Raw genomic sequence first — 23,672 nt, 5'->3', positions numbered from 1 at the left:
CCAAAATGAGAAGAAGAAAGGAAAAAAAAAAAAAAAAAAAGTAAAAAAACTCCACCAGAACAAGCAAAAAAGACCCAAACAAAACAAAAAATTCACACTTCTACAAAAAAGAGCTGATGTAAATATGTAACACTTTTGTATGCACTGGACAACACTAATCTTGCTACACTTATGTCAGCTCTAGGTTTTCACCTTACATTTAAGTGTATCTAAGCCTGGAACAAAAAGAATTTAAAAATATATATATATACACATACAAGGCTAAACGGTGTCAACTGGAAAAAAAAAGAAAATTGATGGCGATTGACATACTCCTCTCTCCAAAAAGATGCCAGCAACAAAGCAAACTTTTTTCTGACTGTATGGGGTTTCAGAAAACATTACGCCACCAGCACAATATATTTACTTTCAAAACAGTCCTTCACCCTCCTCTTGCAATGAGCAACGCTTCTTTCTGAATTTTTCTCTCCCGCACCCTTGGTAGGACACATCAGGGTCAGGAGGGAGGGGAAGGGGAGGTGGGAAACCGGAGGGGCGCGGAGCGAACCTGCACCGACCTGTTGCTGCGGATACTGCATCCCGGCCATGGCGGGGGTCCGGCCCTGCATCCCCAGCGGGTAGCGCTGGGGGCCGGGGTGGCCGTAGGGCTGCCCGGGGTAGGGGCTGCTGGGCTGGGCCTGCGAGTGAGGGTTGTTGCCCAGGCCGTACAGCTGGGGCCTCTTCATCACCATGGGATCCATCGGACTGCCCTGGGGTGAAACACAAACGCAGAAATGCATACGTTAAATACGGAAAGGAAAAGGTCAGAATAGTCACGCTCACCGCCGGCAAAATGTACGCGTCTTTTCTCAATGCTTTATACATCAAATACTGACTTGACATACAAACGAAGTACCATACTCTGGTTCTCACATTAATTAGACGAGTTTTTGAATGGCGAGTTCGGTACTTCCATTGCATTTAAAAAAAAAAATTGTACTCGGTGTTCTCTTACCTACAGAAGATGCAGAAAAACTGCCCAATAAATTTCAGCTTAAGAAATAATCAAGTATATTGTTGTAAACTGATTAGCAACACTGACTTTGATGTTTAAACATAAAACCATGTCTATCAAGAGACACACAAGCAGTGTGGACAAACCATTTAACCTTGAGAAAACCTCTGTTTTCCCACCCTGAAAAAAGGGTAAGTGGAAAGAAAATAAAGTTTCCAAGAACACACTGTATTTCGACATTTTCCTATCACTATCACATGCATTAATAAATTTCCAGATCAAAAGGCAAGCCATAACCCACATTTTACATGAAAGTTTATGTGCCTCCTTAACAGACCTTAGAAAATCCAAACTGCAATCACCCATGGAGGGGGAGGGGAGAGAAGTTTTATTTTTAGACTTTTTGGCAGCACTTACCAAGCACCGTAACAGTTTCAAGACAGGTGTCAACCATTGTGTGGTATTACTCTCATGTTTTATTACTGAGGACCAACTGAACCAGAAAAAATATCATATTTTGTCAAGCGCAGCACTGCATTGTTAATATGACATCCATTTTTTAATTCCTGAGTGCCAGTTATATTCACAAAAGAAAGAGGGGGGAAAAAGGCTTTTAAAAAGCCTATCACAATCTCATTTTCATGAGAGAGACATATCCCCCCTCGCCGCCTCCTCCCAGGGAAAAAGACCTATTAATTCACCCTCCCGCCAGGAGCAGGATTCCTTCCCATAGCATATTCTGTACGTGTCTTCCTACAATGTACTGCTGACCAGTTTCATTTTAAAGCCTCCTATGTAACACTGTTTCTGCAAGTCCTTTTTGGCAATTATATTCTGATGTAATAGTTATTACAATAAGACATTAAATTCCCCCCCTCCCATCCCTGTTCCTTCTCATTATTGCTGTTGGTACTACTAACACACTACGGCTTTTTTCCCTTATACATACAAAGTATGTACTCTCCAAAGAAGTCACTGTTTAACGAACCATTGTGTGTTGTTCTTGCTCCTTCCTGCAAGTAAAAAACTCAAACCTTCTCATTTTTATCACTGGCTCCCCATCCTTACCAATACTGATTTGACAGGAATGTCAGCTAACACAAATGTTCTGAATGTGGACACATGACACCCGATGAGACAGAGATGATAACCCTCTACTCCTCCTCCCACAACACCTCCATTCACTTCGAAAGAGGACTGCCGTTTTCTGACACCGTAACAAACTGCACATTCACTTCTAATTCGGGGTTAGTATTAGTCAGCAATTTTCCCTCTATTATTTGGCTTCTTTGTGGCCAGATCAGAAGTTTCTATTTTTCACCACTAAATGTCCCCGTGTAATTTACTATTTATATTTCACACATTCAAAATCAATGGTTCCCCAAACCCTTGAGGCCATCTGACCCATAACACCACCTTTTTTTTTTCTTTTTTTTTTAGGCTGTCATGCACTCTCAACACACTTTTAACTAAGAACAACATAGACACGAAGGCTCAGCAAATGGACTAGAGATTCCTACTTATGGGGTCCCAGCAAAATAAATACCATCCTCAGACCAAAATAAATATCATCCTCAGACCAAGATACTTTATCTACGTTTATTTCGGTGTTTTAATGTTCATCTTGTGCATCACCTGTCATATTGATCTTCTCAAATATAAATCCTTGTTCAAAGCAAGTCTTGAGCCTCCTTTGTGAGATTCTCATGAAGCCAAACGGCACTGTTCAGTGCCACCATTTTATGTCTCAGGGTGTTATTTCCAGGTCTCAACTCCAACAGCAACATTGACTCAAATTTAATTTTAATTAGTCTTGAGCATAATACTTTCTGTTCAGCATCCAATACTTAAATGTAGTTGTAAACAATGCAGATAGCTACGCAGCTAAAACAGCCTGACACTTGCCACTATTAAGACTACTTTCAGCTGCATATAAACTTTGCCAAACTTCAAGTATTTAGGCTGAAATTTTCCAGGCCATATGTATGCCTGAGGCTGAAATTCTCTGGAAAATTCAGCAGAAACAGTTCAGCTATGTCTTAGAATGAGGTCACAGAAAAATACATCGTTTATGTTCTTACATGAAACACTTAAAAATACCTCTTGAGTACCATGCTTTGAGGCAGAGAATTTTAATTTGCCAGGGTGACACTACGTGTTCAGGAACGGCAAGGTGTGCACCCCTGTCGAGAGAGAGCACCTGAACATCACCAGACCATGAGGAGCATGGGAGGAAGAAAGGGAAACACACACATGGCTTCAGAGGATTTACAAGGTAGATGGAGGTGGCCTCAAATTTGCTGGACAAAGAAAGAAGGACAATGGGTTAAAAAAAGCAACAGAGACAGAAGGGAGGCAGGAAGAGTTGAAGGGAAGGAGAAGAAACAAGGTCAGGAGGTGACATGGACACAGGCTGAAGACTAGTGACCTCCAAGTGCTGGAGAGGGTTTTTTTTGTGTGCTAGGAGAGTAAGCTTCACTGTCAGTTCATCCTTCCTTCCCTTCTTCTCACCAGGCTGTTGTCTCTTTGCTTCCCCTTGTCCTCTCCAGGACCGAGGCTCCTCTTTCCCACAGGTGACATCCCTCCACTTCAGAAAGGTGGAGGGATAAAGAGCCTGAGATATTGCTGTAATCCCAGTCTGTAGGTGACACACACAACCCTGAAACCAAGGGGGCTGTGGTCACGGGGTATGAGGAGCAAGGGACATAGGCATACTCAGAATTCACTGTGGCCACTGCAATTGAGGCATCAGGATCAAAGACTGGAGATACTGAATATGGGAGGAAGAGACTGAGACTGAGAATGGTGAATATGCCCAGGTGAATTACTGGGACAACCCCAAGAGACCTGCCCCAGGCTGCCCATACTGCCTGTTCTCCACTCCCTCTGAGGTCTCAGGGAAAGAACAAACAGGACAGAAGAGCACTCTGATCATCTTTAGGGATGGAGAAGACAGACCCAATGAAGAAGCACATCTCATCCCATGCACTGGCAGGTCCCTTATGGCAGGTGGCAACTCACCACAGCCATCCCTGATTCCCTTCAGATCAGATCCTGATCATGTGCACAGCACAGCTGAATGTTATGACACCTAAGAGGGACTCAGTGTCTGTCATCACATTTCTGCAAGGCAAAACAAAGCCTAACAGCGAGCTCTTCCCCAGGTTTAAGAGCTATTACTACTACAGCAGTTAGAGCTCTCGGAATTAAGTTTGCCCTTGCAGCGTTAAACACGTCTCCTTCAGAGATATAACTGTATCAGCCTTTAAATACGGTCACGCTTTTGTCCCCTGCTGCAGGGACCTGGGGGCAGCAGCGCAGTGAAGGGGCTGTTGGGTGCTACAGGATGCAATGCATCGCTTGTCTCGTGGCCAGCGGGTGAAGCAGAAGATGTTCTCACTGTTGAGACAGCCGTAGGCTGCTCAGGCAGAACTGGCGTCCACCCTGCATCTGCCACGGGTTTTCACTAAAACAAAAAATTTTCAAAATTTACCAACTCAATGCATTCCTCGTTTCTTGATTTGAAATAACAGAATTTAAATTGCAGAAAATGCTACATATCTGCAGCTGCAACTACTTTTTAATTTGATGAGGTGTGCTTTGAACGTGTTTTCAGAAGCTGTATGTTCCAGAAAATTTAACCTACAGCCATCATAAACGGGCCACTTAAACTTCCCACAGCAATGCCTCAGTTTCCCAACAATAAAAATGGAGAGAAAAAAAAAAAAAAAAAATCTCTTCACCAGAAATGTGATTTTAGAATTTAATATGACCGTGATCAATACTGTAGAAAACTCTGTAACAAAAGAACAAATTTTGTCTTCAGAACGGCATACGGTGAGAAAGACCTGGAGCCATACACTTAACAGAAAAAAAACAGCTGCTCATCCAGTACCATGTCTCACATACGGCGGAAGTAAAAATGTAATTATAACCTTTCCCAACTTAAACACATACACAGTTTTCAGCTTCAGTATTCTTTTAAACTTAAAGTTTCATTTTTATAGACTTACTTTCATCCACATTTTCTAAAGTTATTTAGGAGGAGTTCGTGGTTGAAAAATACGTATTATAATCTTATCTGAAGGTTCCCTTAACATTTATTAAGTTCAAATATCTTCTTTAACATTGGTTCCAACAGTTTTCAAACACAAGTTTTGGTGACAGGATGATCACAAGTATTAACCTTATCATGTTGTAGGGACCAACAACCAACCCCTTCACACCTGCTCCCTAACACTGAAATTGACAGCATTGCTGTAACTGCATCACATGCTAAAACCCAGTGGGCATGCATGACCATGAATGGATGATGGCACCTTCCATGCCTTTACTTAATTCTTTACATGCTGTACTATAAAGTTTTAATTACTTTTTAAATTTTGTTCTAGTTTCATTGCAGTTATCAATCTCCATTTATTTCCTTCACCTCCCTTTACAGAAGGGTCCAATTTTTTTCTAGTGCTATTTTACTCCCAAAATACACATTAAGTCTTCATCAATTTAGCTAATGTTTGCTTATGGTATTTTTACTACATATTTTCACTCCACATTCTGCCAGGCAAGCCTGAATGGATTTAGCCTTTTACTTCTGATTCTGTACCTCCTCTTTGACTTGCTGCATTTAACTTAAACTTTGCATAGACCTGCAGTTCCTCAAAATACCTCAGTCTTATTCTTTGCTTCAGTCCACAGTACTATTATAATTTATAACCCCTTTATTACAGTGCCTATCTTGTGTCAGTATCAGATTCATTTGCACATGTACTATCAGGCTTTGTAAGAACAGAGCATTTTGTAAGAGTCCTCGCCTGTTATATACCTTGTGAATGCATTAAAATACCCAACAGAAGGTTTGCTAATGATTGCAACATGGCCAAGGTTTCATTCCCAGTCTTCAAATTGACAGTTCAACCATTAAAAAAGAAAAAAAAGCCTACGCTGCCTACAAATAGTAACTGACAACCTTTTTCTATTACCTGCTCCTTTTTGCAATGTTTCCTGTAGAAGAAGGCATAAACTCAGCATCCCTGCCACAAGCAGAAGAGGAAAAATTAATATTCTACATCCACTTGTAAACTCAGTATCACCACCACTTCTGCTCTCTTCCTAGCCAAAACAATCAAATCATCTCACCCTGAAGTACCTGGAGATTCAATTTTACCTTTTCTAAAGCGAGAGGAAAACCACACTACCGTTTTATCTTTTAACCAGCGGTTTGCTGGGTATCTCGTGTCCAGTAAGATCTGAGGCAGGGTGAACACCAGAATAACTTGAGCAGCAGTCTGACCAATATATATCAGCTCTTCCTTTTGAGACATCACTGCTGCTATGCACACATTATATATGCGTTATAAAAGTTATCAATGTATGCTTCACATCTAACAAACAAAATCTTTATTTGAAAGACATTTATCAATATGAACAACACTGGTAACAGTCCCAAAATGCAACTTAGCTCTTTAAAGATACTACAAAGAACAAAGGTCACAGTGGGATTCAGATGTGACGCCAGAGCTCTTATACAAGGCAGACAGAGCAATTCACTACAAGGCAAGAGCATTCACATGATGTAACTACTCAAGTGAAAGTGTCCTTTTTTGTTTGTTTAAACAAACAAACAAAAAAAAAAATGAAAGAAACATTGGTTTGGCTGACAACAGCAAATGCTGCAATTTACAGGGACTATAAGCCACAGCACATCCCAACAACTAAAGCTACATCATTTGCGCCTACAAGAAAACAACTCGAACTCAACACTCTCAAGTAGGCTTGCCCTCAAACTCCTAGAGCTACTGAACACAATAACTCTTTGTTTATTCATTGATCTGCAGCCAAAGCTTCTGTCTCCATATTAAAAAAAAAGGTGTCTCTTTATTAATACCAAAGCCTTGAAACTTCATAATAAAGACAGCTGACAATCAGCTACTGACATTCCAAGAAAGATGGGCATGGAGCTCTCAGCTCTAGGTCAGGCACCAAGTTACAAATTTATCGCTAGAGATAATCACAAGTATTCACCGTAATACAATGACACAGCTGGCATAAGGACGCAACTGGGGAAAAGATAATCCATTCCTATATAATTTAATCATTTGTATGAACACGTACAAGGCCTCCTCAGCCAACGTCTTTACACAACAAAAGCATGAGTATCAAAACACAACTCTCATTACCTGTGTTTTAAGTATCCTTTTAAGAAAGATGTGAACAACTATTAAAAAAGTATTAATGTACAGCATTAAAACTTGCATTAATATTAAAATCTGAGAGTGACTAGCAAACACACTGTCTGTGCTCTATTAAAACTTTAAAAGGTCCATTGCAAAAACAAAGAGCCAAGTTCAACGTATGCCTATGATGAGGGAAAATCCAGTGAATGAAGAAGCATATACTAGCAGAGATTTAACAATAATATCAATTTTCCTTGTCCTAAAGGCTCTACATCCTGTCTGATTTCAGCTGCAGAGAGACATTGTAAAGATAATTTCTCACTCAAATCAGAAAGTGCATAATTAAAAAGGAGAAGAGGAGAAAGTCAAAGCTATACCCAACCAAAAAATCAACTATGTCTCCACTAGAACATTTACAAATAATTATACAAAAAACTGTCTCTGGGTGTGGGGGATAAGGTCATTGTTATGCCTGTTTTCCCGTTTTCTTCTGGGTCTTCTTTAACACGACCTGCAAACTGGAAAGTCAGTGATTCAGCCACTCTCTACTTATTATTTTGTAGACAGATAAACCTAAATGCCTACTGAAAGAACAAACCACAATAAACACAGCAAAGAAAATGAACCTGTTTTTAACGAGCTACGCAACTGACTTCTTCGTGTTGCCACTAGGAGTGCACGCAAAGGTTGAGACGACATCAAAAAGGAATCATACCCATTTATCACACCTGATGGCCAAAATAATCCTCTGACAAGTTGTATCTCAGAACTGTTGCCCTTCAAACTGCCTTCGTCACTGTCAACTACTGATATATAGGTAATACCCTGATTGCTCTGAAGTCCACTGAAGGTGTGTTATCTGTCCCCAACACACTCAAACCCTCAGCCTTCTTCTGTAACCCACTGTCCTAATTCCCAGCTTCTTCCAGGGGAACTCAGGAATTATCTTTCTGTCTTCATTTTTGTTTCCTCCAACTTGGATGCTCTGTACAGAGGAGACACCTTCCCTTAGGCATGCAGACACTCTAGTCTCTTAGCAAAAGTGTTCCCTGGCAAGTTAGTGGTAATTTCCAGTGCAGCAGAATTCGGGGGTTCTTACAGACATCTTCTAGCAAACCTATCTGCAACCACACACAATACAGCATCAATTCCAGCTGCTCTTCCTACATGCTGCCAGATCATGACTGAGCTTAAATTAACGCTGTCAGTATAGGGTGGTTTTGCACCAATACAACATCTTTGGCAGTACAGCATGTGAGACAGGGCACAGTTCTAATTCTGCCATTTCTGCTACTGAAATAGTAACCCACGGCAGGGGAGCAAGGCAGATAGCGAGGAAAAAAACAGCATCTTTAAGCTGTCAGGCTAGGTTCACCAGAGGATGTCTCACAGCCCTAAGGCTGCCTCAGTAGCCAACGCTATGGCTCAACAAGGAAGAGAAAATCCATTCATAAACCCAGAAAACTGTAAGTTAAAAAAAGAAAAGCCCCACCCAGAATACCAGTGACTTCTATTTTGTCTGGCAATGAGGTTCTCAGCTTCCCAGACAAGTACACATCTTCACTCACTGTGCACGGCTGCCATCTGGAACTTGAAATAAATTCCCTTACCCACTTTGTACAGCTCCTACACAAACACAGGGTTAGATGGACAGAAATGGATGTTCTAAAAATAGTGTCTGTCATGCAAGAAGCGGAGAGCAGCCTGGAATGGAAGGAGAGGAGCGCTGCAGGAAGGCTCCCTGCAGAGAATACTGGAGTAAGAGGGGGAAACACAGAAAGTCCCGAAAACCAGTAAGTGACAGAAAGAGGGGGAGAGGGGATAAATGAAAGAAACCCCACATCTACTTGGAATTTTAAACATTTTAAAGAAAAATCTTCCTAAACCCAATGAATATTCAAGCAGATTTGAATACACCTTCTCAGTTACTTGATTTTATTAGCAAAAGTAAAAATTAAAGGTTAGATGTATTTAATTGCTGGAGAGATCATTAGCTGAGAAAGTGATGTGATGGACACTGGGGAGGACACTGTACCCACAAAAAAGTATAACCCATCACAACTAGGTCACAGGCCAGAAGTACATACAGTTAGCTGCAGATTTTTTCCACTCAAAGCATTATATATAGTTCTATATTAACACACACAAAAAAAGGTATGCTGGTCATATAGCCTCAGCATTTATGGCAAATTATTAATCAAGTCCCACCTGAAACAATTTGTTAAATTGATTTTAATCACTGGGCCTCTCATGTGAAGCTTTGTATAATCAGCATTTCATTTACAAAATTAATTGCCTGATTGATTCTCAAGAGGCAGTAGCTGTCATTACACTGCTGTCATAACTTTTGAGTAGGGGTGTCACAACACTGAATTCTGACAGTATGAAGTGCACTGCTATTTAAAAATTGAGGGCGGGGAGGTAGGGGGGAAACAAATACAGTGATTTCACAGAATTGCTCTTTAGCCCGATAGAATGTTAAACCATTTCCCAGCCGTTTCAGCCAGCCTCCCCGTTTTCCATTCATTGAATAATGCGGTACTCAGCTATTCAGTCTCTTTTCTTAGAGGCAGGTCCATTTAATTCAATTTTATCATAGTTGCGGTTGCATAAAATGAGTTGTTTGTTGAATATACAAAAGATTTAATCACAGGCCACTCTTAAGGTTATTTATAGAGCAGAGTATGACTTTCAAACATGTAGAACTTTTTTTTCCACGTCCACAACCTTCTGGAAAGCTATTTTCAACTAGATTTTTTTTTTTTTTAAACAGAGCAAAGTAAACCATAACTTTATGAAACTTATCCAGGAGCTCCTTTAGGAAGCTTTTTTTCTTCCCCCAGTATTTTAAGCTACGTATAAGCCTCAAAGTCCCCGACAGAGTTGGAAGCAAAGCTCCTATACTTGCTGTGGCTACTTCTACAGCCTATTGCTACTACATTCTTGGAAGAGCTGAGTGCTGGGGAGAGGCGGCGCAGGCCAGCGGTTAAGGCAGAGTCATAAGACAGGGCTTCTATTCCTGGCTCAGCAGCTGACCTGCTTTGCAAACACGAGCACAACACTTCACCTTTCTGCGACTGGATTTTCACTCGCACAATAACAAGTATTATATGCACTCTTAACAAGCAACAAGACGTGAAGACTTTGGGAAGACCGACGTTAGTTTTTACCAACAAGAAACAGGACTAAGAGTGACAAATGGGTAGGCTAAGAGATCAAAAAACAAACAAATAAAAAAACCCAACAAACAAAAACCCCACCTCTTGAAGGTTTTAAAAAAGACAAACTGCATCACGGGCTGTAACAAGATATTTTAAATTTTCAGAAATCTACCTTCAAAAGAAAAAAGGTGTCTGGAAACATATTAAAAATAAACAAACAAAACAAAACAAAAAAACCCACAAGCCACACTTCATTTTCTGCTAGATCACTTGGAAGAGTATTAATGCTTTTGAGAAACTGACCTATTTCTAAGATAAGTGCAAAAATAAGCCCCAGAACATCTCAAGTTCAACCTTATGCACTAGATGTCATCAAGTACTCCTGAACGAAACATATTTAAAATTTCTAGGCCATGCTCTGAGATTACACTATTACAAAAAAAAAGGAAATGACAACTTTTCAAAAACTGAATTATACCTACTGCTGGCATTCGTAATGGACCTCACCAGAATGCAATTCCAGAACGAATCAGAGTCCAGACAACATTGGAATCTAGCAGATACTCTAGAAAACACAGCCCTTTGTCCCTTTCCACCCCCTCAGATCTTAACTCTCAACCCTGACTGCTGTGAAATATTTTCCTCCACTCCATTCTGCAAAGTGCCCCGCCACTCTCTTCCAGTCAAAGCATAAGTTGCTTTGGTATGAAGACTCCTGACACAGTTTTCTTCTCTCTTTTTGCAGGTCACTGAGTTCATGTTGAATAAAATCAGAGGTCTAAAGAAACCAAAAAAACACTTACAAAATAGACAGGATACTGGGATAAAGAGGCATAAAAGGGTAACAGAATGGAAAACTCCACCAGACAAACAAAAGAGGTTAACTGTTTTCTTTTTTCATAGCCATAACATGAGACTGCAACAAAGAGAAGTTCAGAAAGTTCTGGACATGCTGAGAAATGGTTGCCAAAGAGTTTTGAGAGATATATACCTCTGCCACATCAAGAAGCGAAGAAGCTCAGAAAAAAGAAGAAAAATCAGTCACCCTACTAACACCAAGTGATAGCAGACCGGGACATTAAAAAGAAGTGTAAAGCACTGACTTTCTGTATTTGTTGCTTTCTAGCCTCATAGCAGGTAGCTTACCCATTAATCTAGCATTTTCTCTTTTCAGCTCAAACTTTCTATTATCATTATTATTATGCAATATATGGTCTTAATTAAATATGAAAACAGAGGAAAGCCCCTAGCTAGAGCCAATACATGCAAAATTCCTAAAGGATATATATACGATCAGAATCATTGGAATGCAAAGTCAGCTCTATAACAGAAGCCCTATCACTTCTTCAACTGCCAAGAAACTGCTTCTCTTGTAACATATTTTCTGCGTTAAAACTGTGCCCTGTATGAGATGAAAAAAACTTGGTTTTAAATAGTGCAAAATATTAATAGTAACCTGGAAACTAACCAGTTTATCTTGTTTGTTTGTTTTCTTTTTACCATTGTTCCATACCAGTCTCTGTATCCTATTGGTTGAACACCATAAAAATCCACTGTCTAGTTAGAGACATATCAGCAGCATCAGCTCAGACCAAGGGCCAACTAGACACAGACAGCAAATATGGGGACAGACACACATATTGTGGAGCTGGACAGACACCCCTATTGTGGAGCTGGAGCAACAGAATTTTGGTGAGTACCTGCCTGTGATTATTTTTCATTTATAATTACCTTCTTCATCAACATGGACACTGTCAGGAGCAGGGAACTGACTTTCTCAGAGGAGCTAAACAAAAAAATTTGGCCAGCACCAGGTGATTTAAAGCATTAGAAAATAGCTTTTTTTTCAGTAGTTAAAATAAAAAAGACCCTAAATTTTAACTTTTTTTAGGATTTAAATCAATCACCAGAACAAACTACAGTTCTGAGTGAAAATTTTCATTACTGATTGAAAACATTTAATAACTAATAAATTAGAAGAAACAGGAGACTGAAGGTCAAAGCCTCTGTATTACTTGAGAGAACAATGTGATTGCAAACCATGAATTCACACACATGCCTACATTCACACCAGCTTTTTTCTATAATGTAACTGATTCCCAAGTATCGTTTTACAATTCTGATTAGGTTTTACAAAAATCTTGTTTATTAAATTGCTTTCTTTAGGCATGCATAGCTGCTAATTTGTTTCCAACTAAATCATGTATCATCTGAAAAAGATTACATTGCAACAGCAAAACAACACTCGTGGGATTATGCTTCATCTGGATTTTAGAACTGAAAGGACAAATATTACAAGAGTTGTAAATTTCTATTTAAAGTTGATGGTGGCAAAACCACCCTGCAACAGGGTAATTCCAAACAGAACTATTAGTGTACTTAACATGTAGCAGCCATACTAAGAGAGACACATGTAGCAAGTCAAAAACTCAAAAGCATTAAGGGATCTGTTCAGCTTTAAACTTTAATTTCTACAAGAAAAAAATTGCTCTTTAGATCAACATATATGTATTTATACAGCCATACTTCGTAAGCAAGATAAATAATGATAGGAAAAAAATTAAAAGCTCCACTGATTCTAAAATATTATCAACTCTAACACCTACAGGATTTAAACAAACTTTAAAAATTGCAGAGATTTAGGAATTACTTCCAAAGAATTCTACAGAACAGACCTACAACGATATCTGGATACTAACAGAAAGTTCCCCATGGCTTACTCAGGAAAAAATTCTGACCTGCGTTTAAACCAGGTCAAATTCTGGTTTAACCCTTGTGCCTTCACCTACTTCTCACTCAAAACAGTAGAAGTTGCTAAGTCTTCACCGCTCTTTGCGCAGTCACTCCAAAAGGAATAAGTCAGCAGTGACAAGGTTGAGTGCCTGTGGACCAGAATCAGAGGGAAGTCCAACAAGGCTGACATCCTCGTGGGTGTCTGTTATAGACCGCCCAACCAGGATGATGAAGGAGATGAATTATTCTACAAGCAGCTGGCAGATGTCTCAAAATCGACGGCTCTTGTTCTTGTGGGTGACTTTAATCTGCCGGATATCTGCTAGGAGCTCAATACTGCACAGAAGAGGCAGTCTAGGAAGTTCCTAGAGTGTATAGAGGACAATTTCCTTCATCAGCTGGTAAATGAGCCTACCAGAGGCAAGACCCCGCTAGACCTACTGTTTACAAACAGAGAAGGGCTGGTGGGAGATGTAGTGGTTGGAGGCCACCTGGGGCATAGTGACCATGAAATAATAGAATTCTCAATACTCAGAGATGCAAGGAAAACCATTAACAAAACCTCTACGCTGGACTTCCGGAGGGCAGATTTTTGCCTATTCAGAAGTCTAGTTCAGAGCATACCCTGGGAAACAATGCTTAAAAACAAGGGGGCCCAGGAGGGTTGGACATGCTTCAAGCAGGAGGTTTTGAGTGCACAGGAACAGGCTATACCAGTGTGCCGAAAGGCTAGCCGGCGGGGAAGACAACCGGCTTGGCTAAACAGGGAGATTCTGAATGAAATCAGAAATAAAAAGAGACTTTACCGACTGTGGAAAAAAGGGCTGGCTACTTATGAAGAATTTATGGAAATAGCTAGATCATGCAGAAAAAAAATCAGGGAAACAAAAGTGCAATTTGAAGTTAATTTGGCCAATTCTGTCAGGGATAATAAAAAGTCCTTCTTCAAATATGTTAACAACAAAAGGAGGGGCAAGGAAAATCTCCATTCTCTGTTGGACTCTGAGGGAAATATAGTTAACAAAGATGAGGAGAAAGCTGAGGTACTTAATACCTACTTTGCCTCAGTTTTTACCAGTAAGACAGGTGGCCCTCAGGACAACTCATGTCTGGAGGTGGTTGACAGAGATAGGAACCCAAATAGGCCCCTTGTATTCCAGGAGGAAATAGTTGGTGATTTACTGAGCCATCTGGATCCTCACAAGTCAATGGGACCAGATGGGATCCATCCTAGGGTGATGAGGGAGCTAGCAGAAGAACTTGCCAAGCCTCTCTCCATAATCTTCCAACAGTCCTGGCTCACTGGGGAGGTCCCATATGATTGGAAATTGGCCAATGTTACCCCAGTCCACAAAAAGGGCTGCAAAGCTGACCCTGGCAACTACAGGCCTGTCAGCCTGACCTCAGTGCCTGGCAGGGTTATGGAGCAGATCATCCTGAATGCAATCACACAGCACCTTCAGGATGGACAAGGGATCAGACCCAGCCAGCATGGGTTTAGGAGAGGCAGGTCCTGTCTGACCAACCTGATCTCCTTTTATGATCAGGTGACTCACCTGGTGGATGAGGGGAAAGCTGTGGATGTGGTCTATCTGGACTTCAGCAAGACCTTTGACACTGTCTCCCATAATATACTCCTGCAAAAGCTGGTAGCCCATGGCTTGGACAAGTGTACTCTACGCTGGGTTAAGAACTGGCTGGAGGGCCGGGCCCAGAGAGTGCTGGTGAATGGGGCTGCATCTAGCTGGCGGCCAGTCACTAGTGGTGTTCCCCAGGGGTCGGTGTTGGGTCCAGTCCTATTTAACATCTTTATTGATGATTTGGATGAAGGGATTGAGACCATCATCAGCAAGTTTGCTGATGACACCAAGTTGGGAGGGAGTGTCGACCTGCTGGAAGGCAGGAGGGCTCTGCAGAGGGATCTGGACAGACTGGAAAAATGGGCTGATTCCAATGGGATGAAGTTCAATAAGGCCAAGTGCCGGGTGCTGCACTTTGGTCACAACAACCCCCTGCAGCGCTACAGGCTGGGCGCAGAGTGGCTGGAGAGCAGTCAGACAGAAAGGGACCTGGGGGTACTAATTGACAGGAAGCTCAACATGAGCCATCAGTGTGCCCAGGTGGCCAAGAAGGCCAATGGTATCCTGTCCTGTATCAAAAATAGCGTGGTCAGCAGGACAAGTGCAGTGATCCTTCCCCTGTACTCTGCATTGGTGAGGCCACACCTGGAGTATTGTGTTCAGTTCTGGGCCCCTCAGTTCAGGAAAGACATTGAAGTGCTGGAGCGAGTCCAGAGAAGAGCAACAAGACTGGTGAAGGGACTTGAGCATAAGACCTATGGGGAGAGGCTGAGGGAGCTGGGGTTGTTTAGTCTAGAGAAGAGGAGGCTTAGAGGTGACCTCATCACTCTCTATAACTACCTGAAGGGAAGTTATAGCCAGGTGGGGATTGGTCTCTTCTCCCAGGCAGTTAGCAATAGGACAAGGGGGCATGGGCTTAAACTCTGCCAGGGGAAATTTAGGCTGGATATTAGAAAGAAATTCTTTACAGAGAGAGTGGTCAGGCATTGGAATGGCCTGCCCAGGGAGGTGGTGGACTCACCGTCCCTGGAGGTTTTTAAACTGAGATTGGACATGGCACTTAGTGCCATGATCTAATAAACGGACTAGAGTTGGACCAAGGGTTGGACTCGATGATCTCTGAGGTCTTTTCCAACCCAGTCGATTCTGTGATTCTGTGAAGTCTTTCAACACTGGCAGACTATGAAACATCCTAGAGCACCTCAGCACAAAGAAACACATGCATATAACACATGCACATAGGTAACTGCAGAAATAGGGAAGCAGGATTAATTATCCTCTGCAATATATTATCCTGGATGTTCAGAATGAAGTGCATGGTTTTAGTATAACTCCTATGCAGAACTGTCGGTTTCTATACAAAGAAGGCACGTGTTTTCAATATATGATCATAATTTTCTTTTAATATCACACCATTTAAAATTAAATTAAAAATCAACATGCAAGACATATCTCGTCTGAGAAATATGCAAGCAGGAAAGCTGATCCACTTCTTCAGTATTTCTCATCCAAAAAACATCATCTCACAGGAAACCTGACTATGCCATATTCATAGAATTTCTTCCCCTCTCCCACAGTAGAAACCATTAGTTTCAAATTCCGTCTGCCTGAAAACTCTTGGCTTCTTTCCACTTCTATGCCCACCTCTTATTTCCCAGTCCTTAAGAGCGCCCACATCAGCCATCCTGTGAAAACACCACCACAGCATTCCTAAAATCACTTCAAAGAAACTCCTTTTTTTGCTAGAGAGGACATTCAGAATTAATGAGCCTCCTTTGGGCATACCTAAAATGCAGTAGTCCCAACTTCCTAAAATTACTAAATCTAGAACAGAATTAAAATTAACTATCAGATTAAACGGGAAGAAAGAGAGGGAAATGACGGCCTTCGCAAGCACTGAAGTAGTACAGGTACGAGGAATCTCTCCTTTATGTCTGAGTAAGCTATTTCTGAGGACAACGGCAATTTGAGTATATTTACATCTAACCTTTCTCCCTTCTCCAAGGCTGCAACTTGCAGCAGCCTCTTCCTGCAGCTGATGAGGGTTGAAGACAGTTCATTCTGTCAAAATCACTTGGCCCAGTCAGAGGAGGTCATTTAGCAGCAAAGACAGATGCTTCTCAGCCAATATAACTAAACTAAAAAGGCAAAATAGAGCAAACAAGCCCAAAGACTCATTTTAGCAACAGAGTATCTGCAATTCCAATTTTAGGTATTGTTCAATTTAGAAAGATGTTATTCATCCGACACTCATTTGCAAACTTCAATTTAGGATTAAAGAGCTGCAGATACCATGTGTAAAATTCTGAAACGTACATTCTATTTATTCTTCAAAGAAAAAAGATCTTCTCTTGAAGCCACATTACTCACTTCATATCTAACCTGGCGTTTCAGCTAAACCCAGTTCTTCTAACAAGTACTATGATCTCTTGAATACATTCTTCCCCTTCTCCATTTAAACTCCTACCCTTAGCTGTCAGCATGTTTTTTGTTTGGTTGGTTTTGGTTTTTTTTGTGTTTTGTTGTTGTTGTTTGGGTTTGTTTTTTGTTTTTTTTTGCTGAGCTCTTTCACAAAGAAAAATAAATTGAATTTTAAAAAAGTGAAACTGATTATATACCAGAAATACTGTCAAGGATCAAAAGGAAATGCTACACATTTTTAAACTAAATTGCTCAGTGCCCAAGAAGATGAGACACTGATTACAAAGAAAACACAGAAAAAGAATCACTTCAGGAAGAAACACACCTGAACAGCAGACTACCACTTAAAATTAGAAATAGACATTACACTCAAAACTACACAAGCATCATTAGACTATTTTGACAGAAAGCATTAAGTTTCCAAAAACGAGAAACAACTACTCAGATACTTGAATAATCCTGTATGAATCCACATATCCTCTCATACCAACTCTATGACAAGTTCAGCTGCACAAAGCTTTGGGTGGCGGGAAGCATATGGATAAATAATTCCTTTTTGCTCATTCCGTAACTCCTAGAGGACAGAGCAGCATCCGTCGTGAATGGTTTAGGTCCATCTTATCCTGCCTTAGAGCAGAGGGATGGATTAAATGACCTCTTGATGTCCCCCCCAGCCTTGCTCTTCTATGATTCAGAGGTTATTACATCATCTCTATTTTATTTTAAGACTTTTCCTGTTTCTGCAATTTGCTTTTCATTTCAAGTCATAATCTTCAAATTCTGACACAATGAGACAACATGGACTTCATAACACTATAAATATAATGTAAATACCAATAAAAGAAAATTAAGGGGACAAAAAAAAACCCCTATGATTTCAAACCAGCCATTTTGCAAGAAGTAGAAACGATACATAAGAAAAACTGTTTCTAATGAATTTATGTTGATATTTGCAGAAACTGCTAAAACACTGTGAAGAGGTGTTTACATATTCTTCTTTTGGGGGCCACACAAACATAAGGATGAGACATGCTGTATTCTAGCAGCAAAGGAGATACGGGCAGAAGAGAACAAGAGAAGGTGGCCAACATCAAAGCACTGTCCGTGTAGATACTAGGTACCCACTTCTGACTGAACCAGACAAGGGAGATCACCCCTACCAAACCTACCTTCTACAGAGCATTACATTGTCTTCTGATGGCATCACACATCAGAAGAGCACCTGCACCCTCCCTTCCCTCTGTTTCCAATTTGAGCTGCTCCTTGTACAACTTGAGCCCAGTAACATCAACTATGGTCCCAACTGTCTTGTGTGAAGATCAATAAACCTCAGCAATTCCCTAAACAATCAACATTTTTGGAAGTCTTTTTTTTTCCCTCCAACTTCACCAAGGAACCTTCTTTCTGTGATCCAGAGATGCATGCAATTAGAGCAACAGCACAACCAAACTCAAGGAATAATGAGAAGCAGGAGACAAAAGGTGTCCAACACAGAATTCACTAGGCAGCCACAGACTATTCCACCTGTTGCATCATTGTACACTGTGTACTCATAAAACCACAGAGGGGAGGAAAAAAAAAAAAAAAAGAAAAAAAAAAAGAAAAAAGGCAGATACATCCAAGCAGCTAGGAATATTATTTTTGATCCCTTTTTATATCCTATTGTTATCCACAACCCAGGAAGCTGTTAATTGGCCTAAGTAATTGGTTTAAATACCCAAGTCCCATTATAAAAAAATATACTATGAAAATGCTTAGACACTTATCACAACCAAGAAATTCTTAACTAAAGTTCAAAGCTGAAAATGCACTAGGGACTTGTCTACACTGAAGGAAAAAAATACATAATTATACCAATATAACTAGCTCAGTGTGGAAACTTACTCCAGTGTAAGAGTACCCTTTCACACTTAAACTTACGTGCTTTGGAAGCAGAATAAGATAAACCATGAAAACTCTTATTCTGGTATAAGAGTGTCTCCATAGGCAGTTATATTGGTATAATTATAGCATATAATTATAGCACATAGTTGTACCATTAAATTTCCTTGTGTAGACAAGCACTAGGTGCCCAGTCCACATACATTTTCTAGCAAAACAAATGGTTATCAAATTCCAATAGAGGCGCATAAAATACTTAGCTTTTATTTTTGTTTGATGAATCTTCTTCATTTTGAAGTGATGAATTACTTCAATTAATCTTCCTTGCAAATGCTTTTCTCTCTGCTATCCTATATGGTAATAGATTATTCTTCTGGTGGAAGCATCATAAACTAACACTTTTAGAATGGCTGCCATATCTCCCACACTGATTTAGGCTCTCATTATATAAAGCGAGTGGTGAGAAATCGGGTACAAGGAAGGAATAAGGTGCTGTTTACACATTTGACTGTTAGACTCGCACCTTTTATAGTACATCCCCTGCTACTTTAAACAGTCAAGTGCTTCAATAATTTAGTCTCTATCTTTCTGACAATTTAATTCTCACCTCATTTGCTGTAGAAGTTAAAACATTTCAGACAACCTTGAGGAAGCCACGCTTCCTCCTCCCTATCCCGGTACACAAAGCAGAGAGAAAAAGTACATCTAAAAACCATGCTACTAGCTGAACTTCAAAATACAAAAGAGAACCATAAAAGATCTACAAAAGACTCTTCAGAATCTTTTGAAAACAAGCAACTTTCCAGAGGATACTGAGCTCAGAAACCCAAGCTTAAGTGAAATAAATTGTAAATTTTTATGAGAAAGATCCCTTAAAAAGGGAGCAAACACAAATACTGCTTACACTAGCCTCCAGAAAGTGGAAAACACCGAAAACCTGCTGCAGAGATGTCAGCAAAATTATTAATAGCAATAATACTTCAGTTTGGGCATTTAAAACACTCTACTAAGAAAGGTTAAATGACCCTAGAGATAATTAAGGATTACAGTAACCATTTTGCAGGACACATAGGTAAATCCCTTTTGCAAAATGCATTTTTTTTTCCTCTTTAACTGTTTCATAAAAAAATGCATTGCCCAAAAAATAGCTCTTTGCAGGTTAGGCACCCCTGTGTTTCTTTGGGACTTCTGAACAATTTCATCCCTCAGCACTACACTGGGTTTCATTGCTTTCATTTTGGAACACATCCCCAGCGCTCCAAAACTTGCTTGCTCCCACAGACACCATCTCCCTTGGTGGCAGAGACCCCTCGCCTGTGCTGTCCCTCCTTTCCCCCCCATACCCAGCAAAGCCCCCCAGACAGACCCAGAGGAGAGACCAGCAGGAGGGCTGCGGAGCGAGGACCACCACCTTCACAGCAGCTCCTTCCCAGGGGTGCCCACGCTTGCCACAGCTGAAACGCCAGCAACGGGCCAAGAGCTTCCAATGGACGGTGACAAAACTGCTGCCCCATTTCCAAATCGAAAGCTCACACCTCTCTGCAGAAATTGTGTTCCTAAGTGTTAAGGTCAACTGATCTGGAAATTCATCCTCGTACTTTTAAGTTTGCCAGTATGCCTCATGCCTGCAAACAGGCTTTAAAAGAAACACTGACAGTTCTTACATGCCAAAATTTAACATCTCATGAGAAAAGCAACAGCAGGAAAAAGTCTCAATAGGTATTATAAAAAAGGACAACAAAAAAAGAAAACTATCAGGCTTGACAGAAAATGGGTATTAAAACCATTAGTTCTAATGGGTTAGCAAGATAACGAAGGAAGGTTAGTCCAGAACTCCAACAGAAGACTGGAGTCATTGCCCGTATGATTTGAAAACACTGTAAATCGTTGAAGGAATTAACTTCACCTGCCCTTTGACAAAAACATCTGAGCTTATCAGCCTAGACTTCTTTAGAGCAAGGGGAAAAATAGGAGCATGATTCATTAAATCTGCATTATGTATCTACTTTAGGATGAGATGATTCACACTAAAGAAAATACTATTTCTTTACACCAAAGTGAAAAGCCGCCACAAAAAGATCAGGTATAAATGCCTACAATACAGATGCTTAGATGAGTCCCACCTGTGAAATCTAGTATTTCAAAGATACTGAAGGCTTATTTGGCCACTGCAATCAGCATATTGTATAAAATTATCATCTTGGGGAAAAATATACACATATATGTATGTATGTATATATATATATATATATATATATACCTTTTATCTTTCTGCCTCAGATTTCCTGCTCCAGAGAAACTATATATCTGCTATGATTTAGAGAGTAATTTTACACTCAAGATACAGCCTCATGATGAGTTTAAGCTGACACAGGCCAGTACCATCACCAAAAGGGGCTGTCCTGCCCTGACCCCCACCCTCACCACACTCTTCCTTGCTTTGCCTCTGTCCTGCAAGCCAGACCAGCTCAATGACCTGGCTGGAAGTGAACCATTCACAGGTTTTATTTGGCAGGATTACTTTTCAGACAAATCAGCCAGCTGACGCGACTCACCTTACGACACAAGGGAAGCAGCAGGGAGCTGACAAAACGGTGGGACTAGTCTTTTCAGCACAAGTGAAGTCTTACATAAGCTCCAGACAACCATTAGACTCACCCTTCGGTGTAAAATGTTTTCGCAACAGAAAACCCGATAAAAGAGTATCCAAGGAGTGTAACAAAAGGCTACAGAAAAATGCAGAGGTAACCAAATTAGGTTTTCAAGTCTTCTTTGGTTTTCCCCAAAGAAATTCTGGCTTGGTATCTACACAAAAGCCACATGTCCATTTAGTTCAACACATAGTTTCCTATACAATTTATATGTAACAACCTTTCTCCTGTTCGTTTGCTCTTTGTCTCAGCCTCTGATCCTCAAAACCCAAGAAAAATAAAAGGCTGCCTTTTTGAAGAACACCCACTTGGATCTTCTGATCAATGTCTAAAGAATTAACTCAATTTAAAAAAAAATTCCCTACTTATTCCCAAGCATTAATCTAAAAATGATAGACAAAACATGCCACAGAATTCTCAGTATCAGATAAACATTTAGAAAGGCGGGGGGGGGGAATGAATAACATTCATTGTGTCCTTCAGTCTACAATAGGATATATAACCCCACTTCCAGAGACTACATTTTCACCTATTCTTGGCACGCTGGCTGAGACAACTTGCTAGAGTAAGACAACCACATGTGAGTTCAAGGACTTCAGGAAAGTAAAAATGTCATCAGAAATCATAATTATTTGAACCTTCTGTTATGATGCCATGACCAGCTGCAGCCTTTAACAAAAAGCACCTAACTTCTTCCTTCATCTCTTCAATGAAGACATCAACACCAAGCAAGGAAAAACTTTAAACTGAATGTTAAAAAGCAGGAGTAGAGAGAAGGAACAAACAGGGTAAGTCAGACTCAGCTTTTTCAAACCTAAGACGACAAGCAACTATCACAGGTAAATCTGAGAATTTTTTTCAAGAAACAAGAATTGTGGCAAATAAACATCTAGATCATCTTAGAGGCAAAACAACAGAATTTGGAGACTACCATGCGAGAAGATACTGGCTTTTGTTGTTCTTTGAATTCCTAAGGTATTTTCCTAGAACAATAGAACCTTAATTAACTTTTTACACAGGCTTCGTTCACCATCTGAACCAGCTACATCCCCCAAAAGAAAATACAACGCAGTAGAATAACAAACAACCATCTTTGGCAGCTTGCTTCTCTCCACACTCCCAATCTTGAGGACAATTAAAAGGAAATCTACAAAATGAAATATCAGGTACTATAAAACTGCACAGACTGCATCTAGTACATCGCATTCGCTACTTAATATAGACAATTACATGCAAAGTGTTTACTCTCCTCGGTTACTGTATTTTCTACTTTGCACATACTCAGCAACACCACACTTCTATTTCCATGCTGACATCTTTTCAAATATCTTTTGGGCAAATATAGAAAGAGAGATTTTTAATTATAGCTGCCATGCCAGGTAAAAAGGAAATAAATTGTGCACATCACATTTACATTCCAGATTGGTTTTGTCTCCTTTGTTTTTTTCCCCTCTATTCTAAGTCTGCTATTATTAATACCTAGAGGATCAGCATTACAGGAACCTAAAATAAAAAATAAAAAAACAACAACAAACAAACAGCATTATCACCCAGATACCTACTTATATGATTCCTCCTAACATACTGCCAAGCCTTGCCAGGATTTGGGGGCTTGCCTTTTTTTTTAATGTAAATTGACCTCCAGTCACTGTAAGTTCCTACACAGGAAGCTGGCTTGTGAACGAAGGCACTTTCCCAGCTGTCACTCTTTCCCAACAACTTTTGTGCATAGATGCCTTGGAGGACAGAGAGGTGCAAATACAAGTAAGAGGGAGAGATGGATACCAGGGTCACACAAGAGCTATTTTCTCCTCGGATATATGGTCACACTATTCAGCATCATACAACTGTAAAATGGCAGAAGACAATAAGGACGGCTGTTCCATCACCCTGATGATTTGGAAAGTGAGAAAGATAGGAATTTGGAGACAACGTTTAAAGAAGGAAAACAAAAAAATCACAAGAAAAAGGAGCAAAAAAGATGATGACATTTGCATAACTTTGGGAAGGAAGTGAAAGATAAGCAAATAAGCCACAAATAAATCCCTCCCCGCAGGGGAAAAAAAAAAAAAGCAGAG

General features: G+C 40.3%; 1 protein-coding gene across 7 annotated transcripts in view; it reads right to left on the bottom strand.

Moving 5' to 3' along the window:
* The window catches only part of ARID1B (AT-rich interaction domain 1B), a 330,843-nt gene that overhangs the window by 294,007 nt on the left and 13,164 nt on the right, over positions 1 to 23,672 (bottom strand). For all 7 annotated transcript variants that reach the window (XM_082048491.1, XM_082048493.1, XM_082048495.1 and 4 more), the window contains exon 2: positions 558 to 749. In XM_082048491.1, the coding sequence (XP_081904617.1) occupies positions 558 to 749 (192 nt within the window). The remainder of the gene's footprint in view (positions 1 to 557; positions 750 to 23,672) is intronic.

Source organism: Streptopelia decaocto (genome assembly GCF_964273445.1).
Source record: "Streptopelia decaocto genome assembly, chromosome: 3".
Taxonomy (NCBI): domain Eukaryota; kingdom Metazoa; phylum Chordata; class Aves; order Columbiformes; family Columbidae; genus Streptopelia; species Streptopelia decaocto.
The sequence above is the reverse complement of the archived record's forward strand: the minus strand, read 5'-3'. Positions and strand labels throughout refer to the sequence as shown.